The sequence below is a fragment of the Pelobates fuscus genome, chromosome 13 (assembly GCF_036172605.1).
Source record: "Pelobates fuscus isolate aPelFus1 chromosome 13, aPelFus1.pri, whole genome shotgun sequence".
NCBI lineage: Eukaryota > Metazoa > Chordata > Amphibia > Anura > Pelobatidae > Pelobates > Pelobates fuscus.
Window position 1 is genome coordinate 27146589 of NC_086329.1, and position 13095 is coordinate 27159683.

The 13095-nt window shown below is 35.7% G+C and overlaps 1 protein-coding gene across 4 annotated transcripts in view; it reads right to left on the minus strand.

Moving 5' to 3' along the window:
* Positions 1 to 13095, minus strand: part of RYR3 (ryanodine receptor 3) — a 477900-nt gene that overhangs the window by 260047 nt on the left and 204758 nt on the right. For all 4 annotated transcript variants that reach the window (XM_063439165.1, XM_063439168.1, XM_063439167.1 and 1 more), the window contains exons 9-18: positions 12419 to 12493; positions 12156 to 12312; positions 9583 to 9747; positions 8818 to 8939; positions 7729 to 7918; positions 7316 to 7451; positions 6643 to 6738; positions 4896 to 5014; positions 4111 to 4244; positions 438 to 679 (exon numbers count right to left, since the gene is read on the minus strand). In XM_063439165.1, coding sequence (XP_063295235.1) covers positions 438 to 679; positions 4111 to 4244; positions 4896 to 5014; positions 6643 to 6738; positions 7316 to 7451; positions 7729 to 7918; positions 8818 to 8939; positions 9583 to 9747; positions 12156 to 12312; positions 12419 to 12493 — 1436 coding nt within the window. The remainder of the gene's footprint in view (positions 1 to 437; positions 680 to 4110; positions 4245 to 4895; positions 5015 to 6642; positions 6739 to 7315; positions 7452 to 7728; positions 7919 to 8817; positions 8940 to 9582; positions 9748 to 12155; positions 12313 to 12418; positions 12494 to 13095) is intronic.

Here is a 13095-nt window from a genome sequence, read left to right on the forward strand (position 1 = left end):
TTCTGTTACGTTATAAGTAAGATGCTCTGTTTTAATCCTTTAATTTAGAAAAATCAAAAAGTAATCGCATTCTCTTTTTTATCCTGTTAACAATCCTGTTACTATAAGGGGATTTGCCTACTCATGGCATCTAAGGGACCATGTTGCATGGTATTAAATAATAAAAAATCAGATCATTTATTTGAATCATTTATTTGAATTTTTTTAAGTTAAAAAACAGTAAGGGTACTGAAAGGCAGCGCAAACAATAGTATGTGAAGGAATGTGCCCTATAATTAAAATATTTATTGTGCTTTTGTGTTGCTTCATAAAAGCAATTTTAATACAGGCATTAAATCTTGAATTTTCTAACAGTTGGTGGTCCATGTTTGGATACAAATAATTAATGTAAATTAGCATTCATCAAAAGAAGAAGTTGAAGATCAAAATACACTTACCACACCACAAATGGAGACCATCAAAACCATAGGAGAAAAGATCATCACCCACCCCATTGCCTCCCCATCCTTCGCCTCCACCAGGGTACGGAGCATAGCCAGACGTGGAGGCCCAGCCAACACGCAGATGAGTGGGTTCTGGAGTCAGAAATGGATCCACCTGGTCTATGATCATCTCAAAGTACCACTTCTTGTATTGCGCCGATCCCTCCGCCACTCCCAGAAAAATGTTTGGCCTCATACTGAAACAACAAAGATCCTAATGAAAACAACTTAAGAATAAGGCTTCTTACCATCGGTCCTCCATAACTGTTTTTAACACATGACTTAAAGACGTAATATTATCTAATAATTCTTACTGGGTATACAGATCGAGCCAGAAGAGTAGGGTATATTTTTCCTTTAGCATGCTCTAATTACACTGCATTATGTGTAAATAGACACAATATGAAAAGTCTGGTGCCAGAAAAAAAAACAAGTTTTAAAGTCTTTATAACATGAGGTGGATGTTATAAGATTAGGTTCCTTTGCCAGATCATCCACATATGTAGCACTTCTGCAAAGTCGTATAACTTAGTGCAGCAGGTGTAGATACAGAAAAAGAAACAACATAACTTAGAAATATTATTATTATGATATTATTTATATAGCGCCAACAAATTCCGCAGCGCTTTACAGTGGGTGGACGAACAGACATGTAGTTGTAACCAGACAAGTTGGACACACAAGAACAGAGAGGTTGAGTGCCCTGCTCAATGAGCTTACATGCTTGAGAGAGTGGAGTAAAGTGACACAAAAAGGTAAGGATAGTATTAGACTAATGACAGTTGCAAGAGAGGAATCAGTCGGGAGCTATTAACAGTTTAATTGATATGCTTTTATGAAGAAGTGTTTTTTTTAATGATTTTTTTGAAGGAGTGGAGACTGGGTGAGCATCTAACCGAGGAGGGAAGCGAGTTCCACAGGAAATGTGCAGCCCTGGAGAAGTCTTGAAGGCAAGCGTCAGAGGTGGATATATGGACAGAAGATAGATGTAAGTCTTCAGCAGAGCGTAAGGGTCTAGACGGGACATACTTGTGTATTAGTGAGGATAGATAGGTGGGAGCAGAATTATGTAGAGATTTGAAAGCAAGAACCAGAATTTTAAATTGAGCCCTATATCTTACAGGAAGCCAATGTAGGGACTGACAGAAGGGTGAGGCGTGGGAGGTGCAGGCGGACAGGAAGATGAGCCTCGCCGCCGCATATAGACTGCTCACATGTAGCGGAGGACTTAAAAAAGTTTTGACACATTTAACTTCCTTGAAAAAGTACAGGGTGACTCACTAGACTCCTTTGTTTTTTTCCTCTAAATAGTAACTTAAATTATTTAAGTTCTGAGTTCTGCCATTATGCTGATTGCCTATTTTTGTGTCCTTTTTGGCTTATCTTAATCATTTTTCTGACACGGACAATATCCGGAAGAGCCAAACCTTCAAATGAACGACTGTCACAGATCAAGAACAAAATTTCCTTTTTGAAGAAGTTTAAGAGGGATCATTATGTAGATTGATTGTATTAATGCCGTTTAGGGTTACACCTCTCCAGACACAGTGCTTGGAAAATTTAGAGTGCATAGTAACCACAATTAGCACAATACAACAATGGAACAAATGCTGTTGCTGGGAAGAAAGAGTGGCAAGATAAGTAAATGTAAAAAAACTATCACTCTATATAATCCTGTTTATCTTGGCTTGCAATGGCTAATTTGTTAACAATAATTACCCTTAAAGCCTATAGCAGGTAATTATGACACTGCTAAGGATGTGATCAGTGATTCAAATTGTAAACGTAATCAAAAAATGTTGCAATGTCAGCGATTTTGCTACTTCTTCCAAATTGTTTCAATCTACCTAAATTACCTGCATTAAAAATAATGTATAATTAGCTATATTAAAGAACTGGAACCCGTGTCAGGTAGTATGTTCATTTATGGGTTCTGCTTCATTACACATAAATAATAAAATTAGGGCTTCAAAGCGACACTATAGTCACCAAAACAACTGAAGCTTAATAAAGCAGTTTTGGTTTATAGATTTTGCTCCTGCAGTCTCACTGTTCAATCCTCTGCCGTTTAGGAGTTAAATCAATTTTGTTTCTGTTTATGCAGCCCAAGCCACACCTCCCCTGGCTGTTACTCATACAGCCTGCATGAAAAAAAATGGTTTGATTTTCAAGCAGATATTAACTTGCGTTAGCTGTTTTTACCTCCTGCTCTGTAAATTGAACTTTAATCACATTCAGGAGGCTCCTGTAAGGTCTAGCAACTATTAACAGTGCAGGAAATAAGAAATTCTAAATTAAACAAAATTTGCAATAAAGTAAGTGTAAACATTAGATGACTCTTAAGGGGTTTTAATAAAGGCTGTGTAAGTCACATGCAGAAAGATGTGACTAGGGCTGTATAAACAAAGTTTACAAAGTTAACTCCTAAATGACAGAATTGAGCAGTGAGAGGCACATGATCTATACACCAAAACTGCTTCATTAAGCTAAGGTTATTTAGGTGAATATAGTGTCCCTATAAGCATGCTAGGCAAGCACCATAACTAAACAGAATCTAAATTTTTAAGGCTGCCTTCATTCTATTCATAAAAAGTGCTGTAATGACAATAAAAAAAAAAAAATTATAACTTTTGTATGCTCACCAACTCTCTTGGTGATGCTGACCTGTATTTTTATTTATGAAAGGAGATTAATTAATGATAAAAAAAAATAGTTTTTCTGTAGTTCAGCTCATCGGGGAGCTTAAAAAAGCTGCAATTGCAATGGCATGCACTCAGCTCCAGCATAGAAGCTTCTCAATGAGAAGCCTCTGATTGATGTACTCCCTGACACAGACTGAAAGTCTATCTCAAGGAAAGAGGTGAGAGCTTGCAAAAAAAGGCTGCAGACAGCAGGTCTGCTCTGCAGCTCTTGCAAGCCATTTTCCTCATATACCCCCAAAGAAAACATGCGCATCTATTAAATCGGTAAAAATAAATAAAAAAAAACATACACACACTTTCTAATGGAATGCTCCTATAACATTTTGAGTACGTAGTTTAATTCTCTTTTCCCCCCATAAAATAAAGGTATTTTGTGACAGCTGAACTTCCTATCCCAGTGGTACATGGTGGGGTGATATGGTGTAGAGTGATCAGACTGGAAATTGTGGGAATGCAGGATTTGTCTGTGAAAACTAAGTTCTTTCAGACTGTGGGCATCTCTAGGAAACAAAGGACTTGTAGAAATGAGAATCATTTGATTCTCCAGGCAGCTAGAAATGTCCATTTAGTCATAGAATATTAATCATAAAAATATTTTTTGCTGGACTATTAATCTTTTTTCTGCAGCTATGGAATCAAAGTCTTTAAAATGTACAGCAACCTCTTCAGCTTCACTTGACAATAATTTTAAATTAATCAAACACTGGGAAAATATTACGACCCCAATTTTACAGGATTAATGTGCGTATCTTTTCAGACAGAGTCTGGGCATAGAGAAGTAATAGCGGTGATCTTTGCAGTGCTTTATCGAGTTATGAATGTTGTATTTGGAAGCACAGGTGGAACATAATTTTTTAACTTACATGTGACTACCTCCTATAAAATGATACACAACACGTTAACACAACCAGTTACGCCAGTGATACCTTGTGACATCATTCACCAAACGTGTTTGTAAAAGTAAATCTCTTCTGGGCAGCAAGTTATCGCAAATGAGGTTCTGGTTTGTACGCACCGCAACTCCATTACATACACAAAGAGAACAGAGGACGTCCAGAACCTGGAAAACAAAGAGACAGTCTGATATCCCACAATCAAATGCAAACTAACTTATTCACTATAACGTATATGTTTAGATTACTATTAAACTATCAGGTGACCAGCACAGTTATATACCAGGCCTCTATTCATCTGCACAGAATCTTACAAATTAGCCATCAGAATCATTGACATCACACACTTTCCTGAGAATGGTTAACTGCTGTAATGATACTCTCGTCTGGCTGCATCTATGAGAACCCAGATTCGGGACATGATTGCCAAGTACCTATGCCACCAACTAGTGAGACTCACTAAAACACCTATAAATGTCAGAGTGAGTTCCCTAATTATCTCTTCGAGTTAATGTTCCTGTATTACACTCACAGATAGCATACTTGGATTTGCAGCTTGGCTTCTGAATTTTATTTGCTCTCTGTTTTGAACTATGGATATTGCCATTCTCCTTATCAGCCCTTTTGCCATCATGCACTATCTAGTGTGTTTATTCCAATCCCAAATGAAAAGTTAGTACAGTTTTGCAAGGCCTGCATATCCATGTCCATTGACTTTGGTAGAGCACTGACTCATAATCTTCATCATAGCCATTTTTGTGTGTATTGTTGTCTCTGAATCTGCCTGGTAAAATTGTTTGCACACAGTAAATATTTACCTTGCAGTTTCGTCCATGCTTGTCCAGAAGGGAAATTACGGATCGGATTTGTCCCTTCTCAATTAGGTTTAAAGCTTCTGGACTTTCTATTAAGATGCAGTGCAGAACCTCCAATATACCTATAGAAACCACAAAAGGTTCAAATAGAGATGCCGAAAGAGAATGCTACAAGCGTTCTGTAAACTGTTGAAACCTTAGAATGAAAAACTAGCACCCACATTTTTAAATATGCCATAAAATAAACCACTCCTCACAAGCTGGTAGCATTGAGATAACATTTATTTTATAGCAGACATTCTAAATCAATCAGCGAGTAAATCTTGTATAACAAATAATAAACAGGTATAGTATACAATTTAGAACAACGTGTGCATTCCCAGTAAGGAACTTAAAGCATGTGTCACACAGTTTAGCACATTTTGCAGTTTCCATGCTTTGCTACTTATCTCTCTACATCTTACACACAAAGTTTGAATGACTTGCTTTATCATCATCATTATTAAGACATTTGGGTTTCTATTTCATGAATCATGCTGTAATGGTATAGCTTGTATTTAATGTAGAGCAGTTGTATAAACAGCTGCTGTATATCACTACCTTTCACTGATGCAACAAAAAAATCACAAATGATAATTTATGTGTGCACTGGTTTTCTTTCACTCGGTAGCCACAAACAGATTTCCCTGAAGACATTCACCTAGAAACCTTTTTACCCTTTAATTTTAGAACTGCCATAGATGCAAAGTGGAAATGGCTAAAATGTTTGCCCTTGATATGTTATCCTCTTTGCAAGGTCTTAGATGTAATGAGTGAAGAGCTGAAGAATCTGTGCACAAATGAACATGGCAAGCCCAAGAAAATTGTACAAAAAAAGAGCGAACAATCTCCCCATTTGACTAATGTTTCTAATGTTTACATCCTTTATCTTTAACTTGAAAGGTTTATCTTCAACCTGAAAGGTTTAGAGAGAACACTGACTTCCGATTTGATTCCATGTCACTTTACTATATAAATATTGAGAATTGCCCAGGTGTGGACCCATATAACAAACTTGGGAGGACAATGTCATATATGTGTTATAGCTTTTACACATACACATTACAGGTTACTGTGAGTTATGTTGCTGCGAGGCTACATGATACATTCACACATACAGCAAATGTCACCATGACGAAATTCTGTGATACATTCACACCAGCAAATTATTAATTAAATGTTTTATTGCTGTGGAGTTCTAAGATACACTCATACACACAGGACATTACAGAAAATGTAATTACTACAAAATTATTTCCAGAAATCTAACTTGGAATCCCATTTACCCCTCTTCTCTCTCTTTCAATCATTCCTTGTCACAGCTCTGGCACCTATAACACAAGCTGGTAATTTATTCCAGGTGGCTTCCTGAAAGGCAACAGCATTCCAAATACCATTTGTATAGCTATTACCTTATGTTGGTACATGTCTGCATCTCTCCACCGATCAACCAGTAAGAGTGCCAGCTTTTTATGCAAGACTTTTGCATTTGTTGTTATGCATGGTACATGTTACCTATCCAGGGGACCATGGCAAGAAAACCTTACAAGTATATGCCAACCCTGAACCATTAGCACCCATTCACAATTCCAATATTAAACAATGAAATATCACTGAGAAGGAAGATCTCTGGACATGAATTCAGTTTTGCTAACAATTCCATTTTAGGTTTCTTCATAATAGTCAAATTATAAATATTATGTTAATATACCTGACGAAGATTCAAGACGCTCTAATTTACTAATAAGCCAATCCAGGTTATTAGAAAATTGTGCACAATTACTTCTGTTACCACGAATCAGGGCAGCTGGAAAGAAAAAGTAACATATACAGAATTTTATTAACACATGTGGTATTTGCACGTTTATATACATTCTCTAGTATTTTTTTTAAAGGGTTTTAATACATGAACATAAAAAAAAAGAAAAAAAAAACAAGAAATGTAATTGAAACACACCAAGCAGACATTAATGGCTGAAGTATAAGGTCTGAATCAACATCACAGATGTTTATATGCATTACTTAACGTGAATATTTCATTAAAAGCAGGAATGATACCTGAGTTTTCAAATAGAGAATGGTATGCTCTTGAGACAAGGGACACACATGCTTTCCAAATGCCTAGGTTGCCAACATTACATTATGTAGTAAAGGACAGCAATGTATTGATCTTAAACCTTGTTGAACGCTTAAACCTTGCATTCGTCCTAGCCTTTGTCTCTTCAATTCTTCAACTCCTAGCAGTCGTTTCCTAGCATTCAACTGTTTCAAAATTATGATATGTGTCTACAGCACTTTCTGTCCTGGTGATCTAGCTTACCCATTTTTTACAGAAAACATTGACCTCTTGTAATGTAGGATATTAGATCTGGTTTTCTGCTCACCTAATAACACGTAGAGAAGGTTCAGAATTTCCTTCCATGCTGGCCCTGCTTTTTCTCCTATGAATTCGGCAAAGTGTGCTGCACTGATGTACACATTCAGACGGTCAATGCAGTTCAACACCAGTGCCAGCATTCCCTAAAACAAAGGAAAAAAATTTCAGTACTCGGGGAGAAGAGTAATCTGAAATGGAAATATGACAGGAACATAGTAAATATGTTCATCACATTCTGCAAAACATAAGATATGTTGGTCCCATTGACAAACAAACTAAAATGAGAAATATATCGAGGTATTGATAGATGCTGAAAGTCTAAGAAAGTGATTGCTCACTAGCAACGTGCAATAAAAAATATATTTATAAACATCCCTCTATTATTAGGGTGAGGATTTTGGGATACACTAATTTCCATACCTCCTCTTTAAATAGGTTTTGTCTATTTTTTAGTGAACGGAGCTTATTTTGTTTGTCTTCATGTTCTAGTTCTTCTTCGGGAGGCTTGAAATAAGCAATCAAGTCTTGCAGGGTTTGAACTACCTCCTCAATAGGCAGGGTGATGGGGGTTGTAACTGTCCGGTTGTTTCCAGTCAGAGAATCCAAATCACTAAATGAATAGAAGACAACACATAACAAATTCTGTTTACCAATGGTTCCACTTACATGTACAGTCCTCAACGAGATGTGTCCAGAATGCCTTGATCAATCCATTAACCACATTCACTATAACCATATTTAGCAATCGTTGGACATGTGGTTAATAAATCATGCAATTTAACAGTGCATATGTATGTAATAAAATAATATGTAATTAGTCTAAGGTGCTGAGTGTTTTTCTTTTGGTCACAAAAAGTGTGTGAGATAGAGAGAGAGAAATACAAAACAGTAAACAGTGTATCATGTACAATAATACACATATTTCCCATGTATTTATTATAAAAGGAGGTTCTGTGCATATTAAGAAACGTTGAGAACCTTCAATGTTACATATCCTTTGTATAGCATGCTATTTTTAGGATTGAGTTTTGGTTTAGTTTTTGGTTAGGGTGGTGAAGGAGTAAGGGATTAAGGTAGTGTAGTGATTAGTATTAAGCTATTGTAAGGGATAAGGGTTAGTTTAGTTTTGGGGCCAATGGGAGGTCTCACATACATGTCCCAGTACTGCCCAAGATTAGTGGAGTGGCAGCTACTATTATGAATAATTCATAGATGTGAAAGGTATACCACACTTAATGTGGAGACCAAATTCACACACACAAAATAAAAACCTAGCAGAAAATAGGAGGGCACCAGCCAAATGTAAAAACAATGTGACAATTTATCTATTACACTTCTAATGCAGTAAATAAAACAAATAAAAACATTGACATTTGTAAACTTCTAGGGGTGTGCCAAGCACTTAGATATATCTTTGGAGATATAATGGTACTATCAGCAAGTAGATAGGCAGTGGACACGTACATTATTGTATTGTATTTGTGATATATTTTCTTTTTCCCTTTTTACCTTATAAACTGACTAAACAAGGCAGTGGTGTTACGGATGATTCTTGCAGCTTGGGACTCTTCGTGCTGACATTTCTGTAAAGTGACACCATCATCCATATGTCCCTCAATGTGCAGGATTGCCTGTAAATCACAGAGACATTATTCAAATGATTAAGTAGGTTCTTCATGCAATACACTCAAATGCCCAAATGCAAATAAAAATATATGCCTCTAAAACACGTACACAGTTAATCATGCATTCTTTCATTGGGGGTATACCTAAAAACAGCTTGCAAAAGTTGCAGATTTCTTGTCTGCAGCCTTTTTAAGCCCTCCCCTTCTAATCCAGTGCAGACTTTCTGTGACTGGCCAATCACAGACTTCCCAATGCAGCTGAAAGAGAAGTCTGTGCAAGGTAGGTGCTCTGTGCAATTGCTGCCCCTTGAGTTTTGCTTCACCAAGTTAAACAGACCAGGAAGCAAGAGGGCCAGTTGTCTAATTTACAACTAGAAGGGTGTAACTAAGTGAATATATAAAAGACACAACTTCTACTAAAATCTGTGTTTTTTAAAAAATGATTTAAAAAAAGAGCACACACTCAACACAAAAACATACTTCAGCAAGGTAAAGTGTTTTCCTAGTTTGGAGTTTACCTTTAAAACATGCAACATAAAATGCTTTAAAAGTTTTAAACCTTCAAAATGCTCCATTTCAAATTTGAAGTTGAGAACAGAAATCTGTTTTCTTCAAAGATGGCAACATTATTAAATGCAAACCAACATACCCTTCTTTTTACTGGTCCGAGACGTGCTGTTTTGGCATCTTGAGATTTATAGGTCAACCAGAGGCCGCTGTCAACATGTTGGATAAAGCAAATGGAATCTCCATACTTAATCTCTGCTACTCCCATTCCATCAATGTCTCGTTTTTGGCCAGAGTCCAACTTTTCCTATTTTGGTGGTGATTTTTTTTTTTTTAAAGAAATAAAATTATAATTAGAGCATTTATCCAACCAGTTTTAAATTCTACATATGTGCTAAATAAATCAGTATACCTTCAGTTTTGAATTACCATAGAATGTTACCCAAACTCTCCCCACAAATTCTCTTTAGTGATTTATTGGTGTTTGAGTTTCTTTGTTAACAGCAAATCTATCCATCCATGGTATAGTTACATAATTTGGATAGTCTTCTATAACGTAACAACAACAGGCCCAGTGATGCTTGTCTAAAATCAATCAAAACCCCATGAATAATGTGTTGCCAAAAAAAGCATTTCTGCATAAATGGAGCAGAATAAACCAAATATAGTAATCCTTAGATAATAGTGCTAATTATATATGTTAATTATAGGTAAGCACATTGGAAAAACTCCCCTTCCGTTATAGTGCTTCCTAAAAGACATTCACATGCTGGTTTATACAGATTTAAATTGGTAAAAAAATAGTCACAGAGTTATCTAAAGAACTTTCACCATAATTTAATCGGTAGTAAATTAAACACTAGCAATGTGCCTGTCAATCATGCACCATATGGAAAAAAATAAGCTGAAGGTATTTTACTATATCAGTCTGTCTATAAATACGTGTTACTGATTTGCATCTACATTTCATTGGTTTTGTGGTGATAATATATATTTCCTGGCATGAAACAAATCTCTTATTGCGGATCACTTATTCAGTCTCCACCATAACACCCTCAATATACTAACATATCGGATTTGACAAGAGGTCTGGCCAAGTCTTTTTCTTAAAACAAATGGATATATATAACATTCTGTTATTCATGAAATGATTCCCATATCCGGATTGTTTTTTTTTTTTTTTATGGATTATATTTAATCAATACTGATGAATGTAGTATGTGGATTGTGAAATATAATATTGTATAAATGGAGAGAAGAGGCAACCATTGGTCCTATCATAATAGTCATAGTAAATTGTATGTCGTGGATTATCTTGTGTTATATTGATCCTCCATATCTCAGAAATAAATTAGAAATTTGCATTGACCTATTCTATATTTCAGCATTTGTTTTGCTGGTGGTTTATGATTACTTCAACTTTTTGTCATTCACATGCCTAAATGGTGACATGCCTGCCTAATTCAGCAAATAAACCTCAGCGAAATATTAAAGGGGTTGTTGGACATGTCCATTAGTTTATCTATTCAACATTTTGTATGGGAAGAATTTACTTATGGTAGTTACTACTGGATGTGATTACATGAAGTTTACTTAGCGGGTAGTGGTATTTTCCCTTAATTTTCTTTACTTTGCTAAATACATGTGCTTACTGTCTGTTTTACTAGCTGTGCTTATTCTTTTATTTGCTTCAGTATTTACTTTGTAGAAGACCTGGGCTTACTTTCTGTGTTACAGTTTGTTATATTTCTACAGTAACCTATTTACTTTTTTGTTTCTGTAAAAATTTAAAAAGAAAAAAAGATTAACAGAAATGCACGTGCAAACAAAAACAAACTAAATAATGTGATATTTGGACCAGAACTTAGAGCTTCCAAGTATTTGCAAAATCGTAATGTCTGCAGGTTTTGTGGGATAACAACTACATTTAACCTCAGCATAGCCTGTTGTATTTTCTATTTCTTCTTAACAAAATTATATGGCTTGAAAAAAAATGTGATACTTGATTTAATAACTGAATTTAAAAAACAAATCTGGTTCAGGTTTCTGAAGTTTCCACAGTATAAATAAGTATACAACTTGTATACAAGCAAATTGCTGAAAAATATATATTACTTGTTATGCTTTGTACATTTGTTATAATAAGACACTCTGTTATACGGTCAGTAAATCTGGGGCTATATATTCAAAACTAAATCCATCGGTTGATATAATGTATCATTAATTGTTATTATGTTATTATTTATATAGCACCAAGAAATTCCACAGTGCTTTACAGTGGATGGACGAAAAAACATGTAGTTGTAACCAGACAATTTGGACACACAGGACACACAGAAACAGAGGGGTTGAGGGCCCTGCTCAATGAGCTTATATGCTAGAGGGAGTAGGGTAAAGTGACACAAAAGGTAAGGATAGTATTAGACTAATGACATTTGCAAGAGTGGAATTAGTCGGTAACTATTAACAGTTTAATTGATACGCTTTTATGAAGAAGTGGGTTTTTAAAGATTTTTTTGAAGGAGTGGAGCATCTTGCTTAATTACAAGTTTGGAAAATATGTACCCTTGGCCCCAATAGTGGAGAGCCTGCTTATATTGTATATAAAAAATGTGAGTCTCCCAGTTATCTCTCTGTACTTGTACACCTTCTTCCTAAACTGTTTGAACATTACAAAGCACAGGGATATACATGTCACAGAGAGTACTGTCTTACTTTGGATACTTTGAAGCAGAAGGCTGATGACTTTGTATCTGACTTTGTTCTGTCTTGTAGCACTAATCCTTGGTCCTCTGTCAGTGCCAAATACTGCCCAGTTGTGATATGGCGAAGGCGGAATGTCTGACCCCAACGAATGTGACTTCCACTCCAGCTGCATAGATTTCAAAGTACACTCAGTGAGTAAATCTTGAGTTCTGCATGTTGAGACAAGAACCAGTTGAATGGCATTATAAAATAGAAACACACATTTTTTTTACCTTATTCTTAGGGGCTCCACTTGCCATAATGACCTGGCACGAACACCTGCTCCTCCTGCTTCGTAGTTGACTTTCCTACACAGACAAAATTAAACGTTTGAAAGTAAGTATATCCACAGTTAGATCACAATAGTGCAATGTATTACCACCTGGATCAGTGCCAGTAGCTAGAGCAAGTTTGCCCAAATAGGCAGAACCCCTAGATATTTTAAAACTACAGCTTCTATAATGCTTTGTCATTCTAAAGAAATTCTAAAAGTATACAAAACATCACGGGTGTTGTAATTCTACAATATCTGGGATCTACTTTTTGGGAATCCCTGACCTAGAGCTTACATGTAGCAAATGTTGGCAGAAAATCCAGCAAGTGAAAGGGAAACTGTGGTTTCTCTTTTTTTTCCTCCTGGTGTTTTTAGATATTGATTACCATGAAAAATGTTAAACATATTGACTGCAATATTTCTATATAACAGGGAAAAGCTGTAAACTAAATCCCCTTATTTTGTAGCATACATTGTTATTATTACATTGGATAATTTGATAGTAAAGATAAATACACATAGGCAACATTAAAACCAAGGTCTCGAAATTAATATTTTTGGATAAACTTTTCAAATGATTCAATATTGTTAGATAAACGATAATGTTTTAAACTGTGTTTTACTATTTTAGTATTT